General features: G+C 41.7%; 1 protein-coding gene across 3 annotated transcripts in view; it reads right to left on the reverse strand.

Moving 5' to 3' along the window:
• LOC146798906 (inverted formin-2-like) overlaps positions 1–19,067 on the reverse strand; it is a 359,639-nt gene that overhangs the window by 213,524 nt on the left and 127,048 nt on the right. For 2 of the 3 annotated variants that reach the window (XM_085628014.1, XM_085628013.1), the window contains exons 2-4: positions 11,834–12,646; positions 1,736–1,878; positions 447–508 (exon numbers count right to left, since the gene is read on the reverse strand). In XM_085628014.1, coding sequence (XP_085484140.1) covers positions 447–508; positions 1,736–1,878; positions 11,834–12,500 — 872 coding nt within the window. In that variant the 5' untranslated portion in view covers positions 12,501–12,646. Of the gene's footprint in view, positions 1–446; positions 509–1,735; positions 1,879–11,833; positions 12,647–19,067 lie in introns of those variants that run through there. The other variant, XM_085628015.1, reaches the window with a different exon arrangement.

Raw genomic sequence — 19,067 nt, forward strand, 5'->3', positions numbered from 1 at the left:
GGTTGCCTATTTTTACAGCATCAGGGTTCCCTTCTTAACGTAACTCGGGGGTTTACAGAAGCGGCATAAATAATTCAGGACAAATAATGGTAAGATAATGAAAAAAGGCAAATAACTTATGTGGTCATTTAGTGCCTAAAAAAAAATCTATTTGCAAGACATAAAAAGAGCTTTCTTTTGCCCTATGACATTACATTTTCTACTAGTCCCACCCCCTTATTTTGGAAACTTTATTAACCTTTTTAAAGCAATGTTGTAGCTCAATAGCAATGGCCTGTGAAAATCAACCACTCCTCCTTTTATCATCAACCTTGTGCAGACATTGTTACTTCCATATCAGGGCAGTCTATTTCTTTTTGGTGAGAAGACAACTTCCTAGGCTATATACGCAACTAAATAAAAAGGTTACATGCATCTAAAATTGTATGCCAAGAGCACAAACTTACCATTTAAACTGCCTGAGAAAAATGTTGAGTTTGAGACTTTTCTTGGAATCCAAGAAAGTAATCTGTGGATGCAAATCAAACACAATTTTGAGTTAATTATAAACACAACTAAGCATTTTCTACTGAGAATGAACTATGTAACCAGGGACACAGCTAGCTTCACTGGGGGACCAGGCGCTTGAGGGGACCCAGTGTTCCTTGCAGCAATTACAGTTTACTTAGTACACCCGCTCAGTTTTTTTTGGGTTGATTACCTTTGTTTCATACAGTGTCTGGTTACTCTTCTCTAGGAGCTAAAGGGGATGGGCGCACTACAAAGTAAGAAGCAGTGAGTAGAGCAAATGGTGAGTCCACCAAAAAAAAGAATGATTGGAAGTGTATAGAATGTAGAAAAGAGAAGGGATGGGAGAGTAAATGAGGAAAGACCGGATGAACAAAAATAGTGGAAAGAAGGAAATGAGGCAGAGAGGAGAGGCTGAGAAGAATGAAAAGGGGCAGCAGAGATTAAGAGTAGAGTAAAAAGGAAGTGCAGACATGGAGGGCAGAGTGGGAAAATAAGAGAAAAGACAAACTTTGGGGCTGACAAAGGAGAAGGAAAGGGGAAATAGGAGATATGAACAGAGGGTGAGGATGAGAAAAGGAGCAGGCACAGAGAAACAGAAGAGAAGCGCAAGGAGGAAAATGATGAGGGATGGGTGAGGAGAACAAGCCAAAAGGAATAGGGGCAAAAAGTAAAGGGACACAACTTGGGGTGATGAGAGAACAGGAGGGAGGAGAAAAGTAAGATTGAGAATTGAAGACGAAAGAGACAGAGGGAAAGGGATAGAGAGGACAGGTAGATTAAATTAAGTGTGAGGAGGAGAGACTCGGGTAGGAGGTAGATAGAAGAGACAGGACAGAGGAAGAAGTGGGGGAGAGGAAACCGTGACAAAGGTGGTGTCAAAAGCTAGTAAAGAAGAAAAAAGTGAAAAAGGAAGGAAATAAGTAGGACTGAGCAAAAGAACAAAGCAAGATTGGAAGAGACATGGTGGAGAGAATAAAAAGGGAATGAGGAGGGGACACGAAGGATTGAGAAATAGTCGAGAGGAAAGGCGTGATTGAGGAACTTGGTCCAGCAGCAGTGGTGTGGCTATCACTGCAATAAGTACAGTGGCACCAGCAACCAGGGATAAAAGTGGCCAACTACACCCAACTGTGGTTGTATTTTAACTAGAACTTGGGCGGTGAAGGGACAATTTCTCTTGCTTTCATTTGTGTCCATGGCACCCTTGCCACACCACTGCTAGTACCTCCTTAGGGGTCTTCTTTACTGGAGTTAGGTCTTTGTCCTTTGGGGTAGTTTGTGGCATACAGAAAAGTTCCTCAATGCTGGAATAATTTGGCTCTATGGATTTGTTAGGAGTGTTCATGGTTGCCCACAAGGAATGGCCTTCTGAAAGGTAAAATGGTTGAAAATATTTCAGGGATCTTTTCGGAAAAAAAAAAGTGTACACGTACTGGACAAACAGAAACAACTGAATTAGGTCATAAAATAGTTCGCTTTATGCGCGTTTTAGTGTGCAAAAATAAGCTCAAACATTTCTGTCTTGACCTGTGAGGAAAAATAATTAAAAACAAGCAAAATTAGGGGACACTACCAATCCATCTTTTTTTATACCATGGCCAATGTCTCAAGAGTTCACTTAATCAAGCAGTTTGTTCATTTGAGCAACCTTTTTGTAGTTGTGAGTTTTAGGTCATGCAGAATAGGACAGTATCAAAGCGCCCAAGTTGATACAGGACACAGACAAATGATGACTTGTTTTATATAGCAAATGTTTTGCATCAACATGACATTAACACAGCCATGCTAACTGCCAATTGTGAAGAATAACTAGGTTTATTCACGTTTAATCTCATTATAGGTAATGTAGGCCTGAATTTCATGTAAGATTAGTCTTTTTCACAGCCCTATTTATGTGCGGAGTTCTCCGCCCTGACTGCAGAGTCTCTGCAGTCATAAACTTGCTATTAAATCATTTGTTTGTGAATAGCAAAAAAACTTAAACTTACAGAAAAGTTTAAGTTTAACTTTGTAAATCAAGCACTTAATTCCTAGGCAGCAAGCTGGAGTCCTAATAAGTGTTGAGTGCAATCTTTTTTTCCCTTCATTCCCATGAAAATAAAAAAAAAATTGTGATCATGGAATCTTGTTTTAATGAATAACACACTCAAGAGACACCTGCAGAGTGCAGACCAGTCCATGTACCATGATTTGTTACAGATAGTGTAAGTTTGAAGACCACAGAGAGAAGAGTGTATAGTCAGAAACTTTGAGAACCTATTGAGTATGTAATTGTATAATCTTGCTTTAACCCATTTGGACAGTCTTGAGAACTGCATGTTGCTATGGAAAATGTTAAGTGTGTATGCCTCTAGAGAGCAGGACAGATTAGAAGTTAGTGGAGCAGGAGAATTTTAGAGTGGTCTCTCAGAGAGAGGTCAGACTTTTCCTTTGTCCTTCTCTTTGAGGCGACCCCACCATGCTGGTTTATCCTCTGCTTTGTAAAATTGATGCAATTGCCTATTAAGTGAAGCATATGCATTTTGATTATAAATTGCTGTTATGGTTTGAAAGAAAACACGTATATAAGTGAACGAATACACACTTTTTTTCAAAAGGTTGCTTCAATATTTCAGTCTAGTGAATTTGTAAACTAAAATGTTGCGTCCCCTGTTTGGGTCCGTCACCTCTAGAACTGCTTGGCCCCACCATCCCGGGGTTGTTCAGCTGTATATTCATTCACAACAAACTCAGACAATAATTGCTCCTTGTTTTTAGGCGATATTTATTTACAGTCTCACTCTTTGATCAAAGAGTGAATTTGTAAACTAAAATGTTGCGTCCCCTGTTTGGGTCCGTCACCTCTAGAACTGCTTGGCCCCACCATCCCGGGGTTGTTCAGCTGTATATTCATTCACAACAAACTCAGACAATAATTGCTCCTTGTTTTTAGGCGATATTTATTTGTTATCCGCCATGTTCCATTTCTCCAAATTACATTGCTTCAAAAATGCTGTGTATCAGACCAAACTGTTCGTTACATTTCTCCATCCAGATGCATTCCGGGCAAAAGCCCTTCGTCAGGGGACATCAGTTTAAGAAAAATCTATATACGATAAAACATGAGACAATCCAGTCCCCGGGTGCAGTGCTTCCTAATCAGTTAGTAGACCGTGATGACATGCACAAAATAAAAAAGCTGAAATACTATGTTTTTTATAGTGCCTTAAGAATACATAAATTGAGTAACAATAATCCTCACTTTCTGTTCATGCCGTTAACAAATAAAACTACCTACTCGTCATTAACAGAATACGAATCGTGGCATTGTAGACAATACTAAGCCATCCGAGAAGTGTACACGCTGTTTCATGCCAATCAGACATCAGTTAGTAATCTTGGGGCATATTATCAAGAACGACGTTAAAAATGATTGCCGGTTTAGCGGCAGAAAACTACCGCTAAAGCGGCGATAATGGGCTTGATAATATGCCCTTGAGAATTCCAATAGAAGTCTATGTTCTGGTGTGAACATGGGCTTCTCTTGGAATACTCCAGGGCATATCATCAAGCCCATTATCGCCGCTTGCCACTAAACCGGCGATAATTTTAACGCCGTCCTTGATAATATGCCCCCTTGTCTTTATGTGACAGCAAATATTGTACTTTGATCGCATGCAGCCTGCTTTTAGTCGTGCATCTTCAAAGTCGCTAATTTATGCAAGTTTAAACTTTTCCCACATTGCTAGAGTCTAAACATATTCACCCTTCTCTCAATGAAAGGCTGCTAAACTCTGACTATGCGTACATGCATATAACCTCACGTTTGTCCCCCCGGTTTACCCACTTACTTGTATGTTACGGTCATAAAAGCGCTCCCGAATCATCGGTAGTGCGCACTCAAATGGGTCAAATTCAAGCATGCTAATAATACCCCTAGCAAGCGATGTAGGACTACTCTGCTCATGACAGCAGCCATGTTATACCTAAACAAAACCATGTATTGCAGGCTCTAAAACGAGATATTCATACATCGTGACAATTTAAAGATAGTTATGATGTAGATGCCAACTTGTTTCATAATGTATCGGGTATGTAGAAAGCTTGACCTCCACTGAGGTAGGAAAACAACTCTGTTCTCATGCGAAACCTATAGACAAAAACTAAAGGTACCGTAACAGACATAGAAAGTATTTCAAGCATATGCAAGTGGTTCTACTGCATTAAGGTATCAACACGTAGGTTGTACATATTTATTATATGCATATATTCAAGATCACCACAACAGCACTACAAACCAGGAAATAGGTATACAACTAAAATTGAAAATAAAAACAATTAAAATGAATTTCAAATACAAAATTAACATCTAAATTTTGAGGTCGATCAACGTTAACAGTAATTCTTTCACCTTTTTGTGGAGCCTAATGTGCTTCACATAATATTGAGTGTACTGATTTGTTGACCAGGCTCTACTGTGGAGCACCAAAATCCTTACAGGATTAGCACCATTCCCAATCCATCCAGAGAAGCAATTTAGGGTTCTCGAATCTGCATGAGGAAAAGCTCTAGCCCTATCATATCTTTGCAGGTAAGGCTCAGCTAACATATCCCTATCTGATGACCCAAAGAAACACAGGTTCTAGGAAGCCTCACATATGTGCAATCATGGATGTGTCGGAACAGATTGTACAAAATGTGTCTGAAGGTTGGAATTGTGCTTCTTGGCACCACACAAAACACCACACTTCTCTTTTCATTGCTGACCTCCATCAGTATCCTTTGCCTATTGCCCTTATGATCAATGTAGAAACACAGTTTGTTCTTAGACTAAAATAGGTGCTTCTCACCGCATACGAGCAAGGCCAAAATACTCATCTTTTACACTGGCCCACTCTAGTCTCTGTAGTGGTCATGTAGGACTAGACTATACCACTAGCATCTTGATGTGCCTCTCTGCAAAGCCAGGGAAAGTTCAAGCGTGCCGAACTATGAGGCCCACCTCATTGTGGGCCAGAAATGCACAGACCAGGTTAGGCCAGGTCCCGTCACCACCAGTCAAGCAAACAGCAGTTCAAAACCCTAAGCTTTGTCGCTAAGGCTCTGCACGTTGATAAAACAAAACTTGCTCTAAAAACATTTGTCCCCATGCCAAGTGACCAAGCACCCAAGGCTAGATGTGTGACAGTACACATGTTTTGGAAGAATAATCTCGCTCCCAAATGAACTCAGCCTCTCCATCTGAAACTCTCTCTCAATGTGCTAGCGACATGCAAAATATCAGAAACATTTAAAAACATTCCTCTTTTCCAGCAAAAATAAAGGCTGGTCCTAACGTAGTGAAATTAACTTTGTTTCAGTATGCCACTCTTCGTTCTGCTTACAACATCCCTACCCTGTGTTCTAGGTCTCTGAAGCAGACTAGAGGCAGTTTGGGCAATGTGAAGAAACGGGTTCCAACTGTTTTAAGCCCCACCGCGCACTCCAACTCAGCCTGGCATCTGTGCCCAGGTAGCGGGTCACAGGTTGGACAGTGAATGCCTGGATTATGGCCTGTACAAGCTGTATAGTTTACATTTGAAATCTATAAAATCCCCATTCCCTATCGACTTTAGTTTGAATCTGTAGTATTTTACTGTGACACTGTGACTTTAGTACTTTATTATATTCACATTGCAGGCAAAAGCTACTCCCAAAACCTTAACTTTGCATGGGCTCTCCCTAGAGAAAATCTTAAAGTTTCTTTGTATAGGTTTGAAAAGGTCAGGAGTGCAAATATAATTAATTTGTCTTGACTTCACCTGCACGCTTTGTATACTCTGGATGTTGCAGCAGTTTCCCAAGTCAGTCCTTATGGAGATTCAGTCCATAACTACCCAGTTGCACCAAGTTAATTATGTTGCTGGTCAGCAGGTAGATCAAAGCCTCCCACAAACAATATACCCACTTGGAGAGGATTAGCCTGCTCCTGGGAGAGAAATAAGGCAAGGGAAAAATATGCACTTAAGCCAGGAATGGTCTCTCTCAGAGAAACAAAGAGTTGCAGCCAGACCTCTGGTATCACTTGCAGACGGGCTCCCTTTTGAAGTTGGAGGGAAGGAACCAGAGTGTTGTGTAAGGTAAGGGGGCAGATAGAGGTTCTGAAAAGAAAATCCTAATCACCAAAGCTTTATTTCACCATTGCAAACTGCACAGATGGAATGACTAGCGGTGGAGGGATGATGTGGCATTTCTAGAAGGTAGGTGTGTCTGCCCAATCAAGGAACTATCCACCTCCACTTTTAACTTCCTGCATAAAGGGAGAATTTTAGGAATTGTTGGTAACTGGAGACTATGAAGTAAGAATCCTTTGTGAAGTGAAGGGGCATACTGGACTTGTATGGTCAGTGGAACTAAACTTTTTACAGTGGAGGTCAACTGGCTGAAGACCCTAGAGCAGAGGTTTTCCCTGACACATCTGTGGATTGGTCCTGTGGTGAGTACAGTTGAAGCAGGACTACCCCGGATATCTGCTAAGCACACAGCTGTCCTGCAAGTGGCAAAGAAGGAGTGAGGTCTGAGGAGTACAGATGGAGTATTTAGCCTGCTTCAAGGACAGCGAGGCGCTGTTGAACACAACCCTGGGCCAAGGAGATTACTAGGAAATATGTGCTTACTGCTGCTAGAAGACATCTGGGCAACGAAGCTGCAAAAGAACACTGAAGAGCTGATTGAGAATCTAAAAGAACAGGAGGGCAGGTCCCAGTATTATATTAGCTCCAGGTAATTTACCTTCCTTGTGTCAGGAGAATGCCATCAGGAGCAAAGGGTTATAAACCACTTCTCTTAGCACAACAGGGCCTGAGAAAGCAGCTGTTGTCTCCCCCCCCAATGGAGAAGCTGCCAGTTGGATCCCTGAGGCCATTGGACTGGAGATAAACCCACAGCATCTAGCAGTTTCCTTAAATTTCCCAGAGAGAGCTTGTGGCGATAGTAGCCACCTATGGCGTGAGGTATCTCATGGGAGTGCACACGGACCCCTTATTCCTCATATTTAACAGCCCCAAGTATGGCCAGAGCCTCAGAGGAAAAATGTCCCAGGAACATGATGCTCCCTGGTCTCGATTCACCCCACGGAAGGGCTAGAGGCCAACAAACCGTGCTTAACCACTTGCCTTGCTTTGGAGGGAGCAAGGAGCATATAGAGGACGCTTTCCCACCCAAGTTGCTGCAAGGAGGGTGGGAGAGGCGATCTGTCCACAACTTCCCTGCTGGAAAAGTGTGCTTTAAGTGCCACACAGTCCTGGAAGATCACATTGGTGTCCCATGTTTGGGGCACAATCACCACCAAATGATAATTAAGGTATGGAGGGTGTGTCATGAGAGCGGCAAACTCCCACTAGGAGCTACACTTGAGACTACAAGGTCAATTTTTCTATAGCTCAATGCAAGTGTGGCCTGAAGAAAGTTTACCATTTTATCAAGCACTACTAGGGTTTTAAGCTAGAGCTTTTGGAATGTGTGCACCTTTATTCAGTCCTGTGGTTCTTTAGCATCCAGGTTACAGGTAGAAGACTCATACACAATCATGTTGTGGATTCAAAACGTTGACATTCACATTGTTGACCATAAATCACTACGTATATCACTTAAGGTCATGAAAAAGGTGGTACCTTCTTTAAATGTTTCAATACAGATTGCACTGTGTTTTGAGTCTTTATTATTGTGGTGACAGCTGGACAAGGACAGTAGGACTACGTTTTCATCAATTATTCACTAACGTGTTGGGCTCTTATGGAGACTAATAAAGAGGCTCATCTGGTTAATTGAGTTTTATCGGTTCACAACTTACTGGTATCTAGGCTATTAAAGGGGTCTCCGAGTGCAGTCCTATTGGTCCTTTCGTTAGTGTGGGTCCCCTGTTGATTCGGAGACCCTTTAGAGGGGTGTCTCCATAGGCATTTTCCCCTGCCATTTTGTATAGATTTGTAAATTTGTGTGCAGTATTCAGTAGTGCAGGTAAAAGTATTTTTCCATTTTAAGGAAAAAGTACTGACTGGACAGTGAATGATTCAGTATTTTTTGCTGTTTTAGTGAGTCCCAAGTCTCAAGCCCACAGCAACTCCACTGAGTAAACCATGGATTAAAAACTCACTGCTTAAAAACAATGCCTCCTGGCATAATTTCCTCCCCGTAACTGAGCTTGAAATCTCTAACATCATTTCTAAACTCAAACCGTCTTCTCACACCAAAGGCCCCCTCCCTCATAACCTTGTCTATGAACTAAAGCACATCACTGCCACTTATTGGACTACTATCATCAACTCATCCCTTACCACAGGATGTGTCCCCGTCTCCCAACTCGGACAAATCACTCCCATTCTTAAATATCCCCATGCCGAACCGAATGACCTGAACAATCTCTGCCCTATCTCCAACCTCCCCTTGCTTTCTAAAGCCCTTGAAAAATGTTCCCTGCTCCAACTGGACAAACACATTGACATTTTTTAACCTACTGGACTCCCTACAATCTGGCTTCCGAAAAGGCTGCAGTACAGAAAATGCCATGCTAAATCTAATTGATGACATCCACCACTCCCTTAATAATGGCGAGACGTGCCTACTTATTCTGCTCAAGCTCTCAGCCGCGTTTGACACAGTTAACCATCCTGCCTTACTGAACATGCTCAAAGTTCGATTTGGCATCAATGGTCCTGTCCTCAAATGGTTCTCCTCCTACCTCCAACACAACTAATCAAAATCCACAACTGCCTCTAACCCTACGTCTCCCTAGGTGTCCCCCAGGGATCTATTCTCTCTCCCTCGCTCTTCAACCTCTTTATGGAACCCCGGACCCTCATTCTAAAACAAGCTGGAATCAACTACCACCTCTATGCTGAAGACAACCAACTATACTACAAGATTATATCCCACACTGATGTTCTGCATCTTAACACCCTTTCTAAGATCCAACCCTGGTTCCACTCCAATCATCTCAAACTCAACCCTAAGAAAACTGAAATCATTCTCTTCTCTCAAAAAACAATCCTATACCTATCCAAACATGGATCTCTGACCTTAACGCCCTCAACTGTCCCCTCTCCTTATCCAACTCTGTTAAATCTTAGTATCCCCATTGACAATTGCCTAACTCTTAATGTCCTCATAAAAATCTCAGCCAAAGGAGCACTCTTCACTCTCCACCATCTCAAATAAATTAAACCCTTAATTCAAGCTAACGACTTTAAATCGGTTGTCCAATCTCTAGTCCTCTTGAAAATTGACACTGGTAACGCTATCCTCACCGAAAATCCTACAATTCACCTACCCCACTCAAATCTGTGCTCAATCTTGCGGCCAGGCTACTATCCAACTGCAAAAGTTTTAACCACATCTCCCCAGCCCTTAAAGCCCTTAAATGGCTTCCCATCGAAGGCAGATCTTCCTACAAGATTGCATGCATCACACACAAAGCCCTTCATCAAAATTCCCCACTGTATCTCACTAAAACACAAAGCGGGCTGCTCCCGCCCACTGAGAAGCACCTGCGCTCTCCTCCTGGTCACACCTCTGTTAAAAAAGACAACCACACAATCTCGCTCTTTCTCCGGAAACACCCCTAACATCTGGAATGCCCTCCCTAAAGACCTGCATTGTAACCCCTCCTACATAAGCTTTAAGACCTCAAACTGCTCCTGCTCAGCAAATATTGGGGTTCATAATCCTTTTCATTCCTCACTTGTTCGACCCTCTGCCTTGCTCCTCATTTCCCCTCTTTGCCCTCGCCTTTTCTTACCCTGACCCCTCCATACTCCCTCCCCTTAGTTCCTACCTCCCGCTCCTTTATCTATTCTTCAATCCACTACCCTCACCCAAGCTCTGTCTTGCCCTCAGACATATGTAGATTGTAATTATTCTATTTGCTCTTTTTTACTCTAACCTGTTTGAATTTTACGTTATGTACAATTTGTGTTTACTCCTGTACTATACTCAATCATGTAAAGCGCTCCGATACCCCCGGGTCTAGCCAGCGCTATATAAAACCTTCAAAATAAATAAATTTATGGCTCTGCCTTGCTATTTTGAGAGCAAAGCGCTTGATATCCATTAGAGAGGACCCTAGGACAGCCACAGCTAAAGACCCCAACTGTTACATTTGGACCCAGTACCCAAATACTTTGCGATACCCTCCGATCCAGACTCCTTAAAGCCGCAAGAGCAAAACTGCTAAGAAATGTATACAACTGGGTGGTGGTGGGGAGGTGGGGGGGGGGCGCGATGTGCCTCATCTGCAGTGCAAGTAGAAATCCACCTTTCTCTCCAAATTTGAAAACAAGGAAGGGTAGTTTTGTAAAATGAACTTATATTTTTAATGTTTCAATATGATCAGTGTTTGCTGACAATGAAAGTGTTGCAGATGACATACAACCATTAGAGTTCAGCATACATATATTCATATCACTGAATTGTGAATGTGTCTAAAATAGTACAACGCCACCAGCTTATGAAAAAACATGAAAAACAAAAAAGAACCACAGAGTGTTTGGCGTTCAAGCTCTTAATATATTGGCTACCACAAAAAGTTAATAATTTTAACAAAGTTAAGAAAAGCCACTACAGAACAAGTATAATAATGTTTCCTAGACCACATGATAAGTTCTCCTTTTGAAGGTGATAACCTTAATTGTCATATGTTTTGGGTCAAGGCTCACAGATGTCCATATTCACAATCAATCAAATGCATGGTCTTGAAGTCTATCATCAAAATACCTTAGTGATACTTCAATTTATTCTAAACCGAAGTGGATCTTCTACCTCAGTTTCACCTGGTTCATCTGCAAGTAGTCACCGAATTGAATTTCCTTGCAATCTCATTAAAAAAAAAACACAAGAAACGTAGAAAAATATGAAATGAGGGTGTTATCTAATCTCAAACAGATGCGGTGAGGATGTGCACACAGCATCAGACTCTGTCAATCACACATTTGAAAACCCAAATTATTGATGAAGTCTCAGAGAAACACCTAAGTCAAACCTCCAATATCTCCACAGAATCACGAATTAGGATAACATTTTAAATCCACATTTTACATGAATAATTCAGAAGTGGTTTACCAAGGCACAACTAGTTTAACGTTTACATTTAGTGATAAAACTATGGCAGACCAAGTGCTATGAAGTTATGTTACTTCAAAGCAATTCATTAACTGAATAAAACATCACTATCAATGTAACACAACTGGTCAGATCAGCTATCACATCTAAGAATCTATATTAAGCACATGTTAATTTCCAAAACATTGACAAAACTGTAACAGACCTGCTTGCCCCATGCCCCAATTACAGATGAACTGCAAATGCATACCTCTCACTACATTCGTAGGAAGCTTCTGCCAGTTCAAGTTCTTCATCTTTAATGTCGGCCTCCGTGCACTGTTAAATATATTATCATTCAATGGTGGATGAGGAATGCCTGGCAAAGGTGGTGCCCTGCCAAACATGTCAGGCAGCGGAGGAGCTGGTGGAGACCCACCTAACATGCCAGGGAGCGGAGGAGCTGGTGGAGACCCACCTAACATGCCAGGCAGCGGAGGAGCTGGTGGAGACCCACCTAACATGCCAGGCAGCGGAGGAGCTGGTAGAGACCCACCTAACATGCCAGGCAGTGGAGGAGCTGGTGGAGACCCACCTAACATGCCAGGCAGTGGAGGAGCTGGTGGTGGTCCACCAATCATAGCAGGCAGAGGAGGAGCTGGAGGTGGAACACTCACCAAAGGAGGCACTGGAGGAGCTGGGGGCAGACTTCCCACCACGGCAGGCAGCGGGGGAGCTTGAAGTGGGTCATCAACCATGGTAGGCAGTGGAACAGATTCAGGAGTCCCACCTTCCGCAGCAGGCAGTGAAAGATTGGAAGGAGGCTGTTCAATTTCATATGAACCACGCAGGAACTCTTGTTGCTTTGATGTCTTTAAGGAGACGTTTGGCTGCATAGTTTTGCAATGTTCGCAATATCTCAACCGAGACTGACACATTCTATTTTTTTATTTGCAGCTTCAGTCTTTTCAGTTAGGACTAATTTAAAACGTTGCACATATATTCACTGTGCCTCAAATTGTCTTCAGTTTGAAATTTCTTCATAACTTTATTTCAACAATTTTTTCCTTGGTATTTTCTTTCACTATAAAAAAAAAAAAAAAAGAAGTAAAATGTAAGTTGCCAGTGTTTTCTAGGTAGGATGGTGTGCTCAGTTTTCAATACAGTCTAACTGATCTAACAAGTTAGATGTTTACAGTAAACTGAATTTCCCAAATATTAAAAAAAACAAATACCCATCAGTAAAGGCACCTTAGAAAACAATGTTGTGCTCAATTTGTTACTAAGGAAACATTTTCAAAGTTTTAATCAGGAAAAAAGTATCAATGTCTATCCAGGTACTCTCTCAACACCTACTTCATACTTCATTATGAAACTCCACATTTGGCCTCCCCTCCATTCAGTTGAAGGGCATTTTAAGCATCGCAACATGTGTCATCCTGGACTTAAAAAATATGATCAGATCACTATCTTGATGGAACTCCATGTGGTCCACTTGCTAGTCTACACAAATCGGCGACATCATTTACTAAGCCGTCATGACCTGTAGCTTAGCCTACCAGCTTACAAGCACACTATTTGATGCCCATACAAAATTACTTTGCGGCTTCTGTCCAATCTTTCCAATTCAACATTATATACATGATTTTAGCAAACCTCAAACACCACAAATTTGGTTGGACAGACAATCAAAACATGATACAATTGCTGCTGATCTTCCTGTGCCTTACAAGAGCTAAAGTCTGGAAGTATTATTTACTATGAGTAGTACACAACTCTGGCCACAACCAGCATGAATCTATTCATTTCTTCCATCCTAGGTCTACATAATCTACAGAATTTATATTTGGGTCCCTAACTCTTCCATGATTACCACATTTACTTGTGACCAGCTATAAAATATCTGAGAATAATGATCAGGTCTTAATCTTGGTGATTTCAGGCAAAGGTATTTAAGTTACAAAATCAATGATGCCACAGAAGAGGCTACCTTCTAGCATTCTAGACCTTATGATCTTGCAAAAGTGGTACAAATGACTTGCCATCTGCCACTCGATCTAAAAACATGAAAGCACAGGCTAAATGTGCCCCAAGTCTAAAATATGGAGGTCTTGCAAGATAGGTTTTGAAGAGTTCAACATAGATAGATGAAACTCACCCACCTCTGACCAAATTAGCTCTGCATACCCTGTAGTCTTTTACATTTCAAAACCCTTTTGCCACAATGGTAAACTATATGACAACCAGATATTGTATGCATCAAACTTTATGCCTTCCTTCAATAGAAGCTTAATGCTGTTTGCCGGGTGCACTAAACAGTCCTGTATGTAACCTGGTATTACCATATTAATTGCGCCTTCAAGGCTGTAAACAAGTAAAAACGACCACCACTTAAGCATATTAAAAATAATTAGTTTAAAGTTCAATAGAGTATCGTGTATTAGTTGCTCCTAAAAAGGGGTCACCGTAAAGAAATTTTCACTCCGCTTTGTTACAATCATTCGCTACCTAATAATCAGTGTCAGAAAAGAATGACATTTACTCATCCATAATGAAAGTGACAGGATCACAACCACTCCAAGGTTTTTCAATTCTATGACATCCCCAAACATCATCACTTCATCTCATTCTTAGCAGTTGTATTTATATCAGTTTAACATGCAACTACACTTCTACACTAATAAAGAAATGCATCAGGTCAAGACTCATACCTATTTATCAATCCAGCCTAAGTCAATTCTTTTGGGTTCAAATTTACTTCCAAAGATTTTCAATGTGGTTTCCGCCACACTGATACCTAAATGTTCTTAATACACCGATAAAAGCCAATCAACTCAAAGTTCATTCGTCCAATTCCATCTAACCAAATAAAAAAGGTCTTAAGCCAATTCATCAGATATAATTCCTCTGAACATTCAGTCCAGGTATCACTCCTCTCGAGAAATACCCTCTCATACCCACCAGTGTTTAAGTCTCCCATTGATCATGGTATTTTCAAATTAACATCAGAAAACCCCATAGCAAAAATAATGTCAAAAAGACCCAAATCAAAGGAATTACCTGGATCAATGGGGTTCCTCCAATCGTAATGCAAACCAGACATGAAGAAAAAGAATCCACTGCCATTCACAAGATCCTATTTATGCTCTTTATTAAAAAAAAACTCCAAAATTCAATCACACTTTTTGACCCGGAAGTTTTTACCAACAGAGCTCCCACCAAACCTGATCACTAGAAGAGACTGTTCAAGTCTCCTCCCACTCTATACAACACAACTAAAAAATAAAAATAAAAAGGAAGAAGGAAAAGGTGTTTGCACAGATTCCTCAATACACAATAATGTGCAGTCTTAAAAGTTGATTCCAAAACCTGCATCTTCCATTTTTATAATTCCTAAAATAATATTCAGTGATTTCACCATCAGAAATTGGGCTCAAAAACCCTTAAAGAAATGGAGAAAGGGGTAAATATTTTTTTTCAAATAATTTCTCAGTCCTCCAAAATATTGCACCAACCACTTCTGAATTCAAATTGTCACCCTCCAGAACTCCTAGATCATGTGTGCAAAATGAAAAGAACTACATAATTTCTTGAATAGATCGAAAGGTAACAAGCCTTGATAGTCCTCATAAAAAGAAGAAATAATCTAATGAGTTCATTCACAATAATTACCTCAGTGACTTCAGGGGTACAATATAACATGCCTGAGTGATTTCACCAGCCATAATGGGTCTCAAACTCCAATACATGTACTTACAAGGTAAGCGCCACCTCCTTCATGCCACATTCAATGCCAAGGACTGCTACATCTCCAAGCATAAGATAAGTCCATCAGTGAATTCCATACATTATCGACAAAAGAGGCAGTTAATATTTAAACCCTATTTGAGCCCATACAAACTAATTAAATAATCTTCACAGTAAAGTATGTAATTTTCTGCCCATGTTTTGACCTTTGATCACTGTCCATAATCTATTCAAAATGTTTTTGTTCTTTATCGTTGTTCCTGTTCTAGTCCCAAAATTGGTGTTGATATAGTTGTGTCTTAGGTTTTTATGAATGTCTGCAAATATGGAATATTTCCCAACTCCATTCTTGATGGTGCTAAAATTTTACCTCAGTCTGAATTTCCTTGTTGTAGATCCCTCTTACTGTAAGCCACACAGACAATCAAACAGATGCAGCATTTTGAATTGCAGTTATGGTCTCATTTTAAAACAAAATGTGCAGCAATTACAATCCCACATTTGTAACACCCATTCGGCAGGAAAGAAGCCACTGTGTTCCTTGCAGTATTGTCTGGTTAGTAGTCTATCTAGAAGAGTCACTAGGACTCATAACTGATTTAAGAGCCGGGGATTTGGTATATGCTATTCCTGGTCTCTTTGTAATGTACTTATTGAGGTCTTCATCAATGGTCAATATTGACCAGTGTTTTGCCAGACATTTAAAAATATATATTATCCATACTACACAGTTATAAATCTCACCATTTCAATTTCTCTTTTATTGGAAACTCAAAGAGATGCATCTTGCTAATATAGGACCAGCACCAATAACTCAAAGGGCATGCCTAAAGTTAGAGAATTGCCATTTAATCATTATGCAATACGTAGATGACACTATCCTTAGTGACAGGGCTGGCATTGGCCTGCAACATACCGATCAACTACAGGTAGCTGTTGTGAGTAAACTTTCTAGTGCTGAACAAAAAAGGCGAATATGTTTAGCAAGAGCATAAAGAAAACTGGAAACGGTTACTGAAGGGTGACATACTGTACTGTAGGTGTGTATTGCCAAGATATTGTTAAATACTCAACTCACCTAGAGGCTTTAAAAACTAAAGCCATTTTTTTTTTTTTTTTTTACTTTTGATCTAGCACGGCTGGCTAATTTCTGATCTGGACCATCAATTAAAGCCTCTATTGGATGTGGTAAAAGTTCTCACTTCTCTGAAATATGGCCTAGGAGTTTTCCCTAACAACTGGTTAGATGCATACAACCCACTGTAATTAGTGGAGGAGCTGGCCAGTAAAGTAACATCACCTCTCTAAAAAAAAAAAAATAGGGGAAGTTTGTCAGCTTGTCCTTGAAAACAAACGCTACCAGAAGGAAAACATTTGAATGGCCTCTTTATTGCACAGTCTCATTGGAATTCTTTTATCATTAATGGGGATGTTCCAGCACCACTAGTTCCAGTTCCACTCAACTTCTGTAGCCTGAACATATATGTATTTGACTTCCAGCCTCCAACGTCAAGGCACTTGTCTAAATGGAATGTTGTCTCCCTAAACAATCAATGGTGTTAGAAACAGACTTGCTTCAGGCCTGCCTGTGAGCCAGGTATAACAAACCAGACTCCCTACAAGTCGAGGGGTGACAGAAGGTTCGGCTTTGCATCTAGGAGCCTTGCTACAGACCCCCCCGAAAAAAGCTTCGATGCTATGGAGATATGTACCCTGAGAAGAAGGGGCTTCGTGGAGGGAATCGAGAACGTTAACTTCGCGGTAAATTATAATAAACCAGCTTTTACATGAGCTTGACTCCTAACCATCCCACCACCCTTACCTTTAGAAGCGAGGCCTCGGCTAGTGTCTCCAATCCGTGCACCTGGCCCATTTCCCACCATTCCCCTGTTTATTTCCGAACTCAGGGGGCACCCCTCGGACCCCTATATAATGGGCAATTAACTATATATGGCAAATACGCACTCATCAACCAGAACATACCTGTCTACTTTGCAATGCCTTTTGAACAGATACAAAGGTGCTAATGTGCCTTCTGATAGCCCCTATACAGGGGACTTGAAATGCTACAACTCGTTTGTCTGAATATTCCCCCCAAAAACTGTTTAAAATGTATATATTTTTTAAAAAGAAGCCAGCTTGTGAAGTAGGCCCAGCCACACTAGCAGGCAAAAGAACAGTTTGATTCTGCAGTCATAACACTTTGTAAACGTATGGTCATCTCTAATGAGACCTATATCTTGGAATAAGAAAGCGGACTACTTCAGATTGCCCAAAAACATATTTGACATGGGAAACATTTGTCAAACATGAAAAAACAGACTGGCCGATGTAAAATATTGCTTTGTGACAAATTAAAATTAAGTATGGCTCACATTGCTTGTTGCTGTGTGCCATTTGCACATGAGTGTACGCCATGTTCGTGAGCATTCGAAGGTTAGGCATCCAGAGCTGCACAAACACTGATAATCCGTTTCACTTGTAGCGACTTGCAGTAATTAAAATGCTTCTGTAACTTTGCAAAGGCAACACAGGACAAGATTTGAAACTTTATCCGACACAGTACTTTTAATAATGGGTTCCTGCTCTCCCAGCGCACAGCTCAACAGCTCACCCGCTCACCCAGGCAGTGCTCTGCCTTTGATCACCGCAGACTGTGATTAGAAGCCCCGTGCCTCGACCGTGGACTGCTCTTGCCTTTTCGGTTTAGTTTATCTTTTTTTTCTTTTTCATCTTTTCTTCCCTGGTCTGCCTGCACATCTGCCTACACATCCCCCGTCACACAATCCTCTGGTTTTAATACCCATTTATTCCCATTTTGCTCTCTCCCCCAGCGTCCTGCCCCTTCAGCCGCTGCTGCCCTCGCGGCCACTCCTGTGTTTTTCCAGCTTCCGCCTCCCAGATGTCCCGCCCTCCCCCGACCTCTACTTAATGAAGGCAGCTGCATGGATGCGCAGAACAGGAGCGCTGCTGGTGTGCACCCATCCGTGACCCAATCGCCAACAGTGCCAGGAACCCTGGTCCTCTGATCTGCCAATGCCTCAGTTCTGTGGTCCTCCATGCACTTAACATCGGAAAGCATAACAACTGCAAGCTCTCCTCACCTCTCTACACCCACGGACCCTTCACCTGGCAAAATTGCCGCCATTCCCTCATCATTATCATCAAAGAGTTCGCCCAACCTAACAGTCAGTCCACCAACATCCCACCCTCCCAGGAGCTCTTCGACAAACTAAGCGCCTTCTTCCATCACAAAATCAAGACCATCTAAGACAACTTCGATGACAACAATCTCCCCGTGGAACCCACACCCACTGCTTCTGACACCACACGGCTGACACTGGACAGCTGCACCGCCCTCAGCATCGAAGACACCCTAAAGACTATGAAGAACACCCACTCCGGGGCCCCCACATCTACCACAGAAATCATCGCCCCTGAGCTACAAAGAATCATCAACCGCTCCTTCGAGACCGCCTCTTTTGCCGATGACTGGAAACATGCAGGTATCAACCCTCTCCTGAAAACCCTCAGCAGATCCCACCGACCTCAAGAGCTTGAGACCGATCTCCTCACTGCCACACCCAGCGAAAGTCATTGAAAAACCTGTCAACAGCCAACTCTCCTCCTTCATCGAAGAGCACAACATCCTAGACTCCTCACAATCTGGCTTCCAGAAAAACCACAGCACTGAAACCGCCCTCATCGCCGCAACAGACAACATCCGCTCCCTCCTCGACAGATGAGAGACTATGGCC

This window comes from Triturus cristatus, chromosome 9 (genome assembly GCF_964204655.1).
Source record: "Triturus cristatus chromosome 9, aTriCri1.1, whole genome shotgun sequence".
NCBI lineage: Eukaryota > Metazoa > Chordata > Amphibia > Caudata > Salamandridae > Triturus > Triturus cristatus.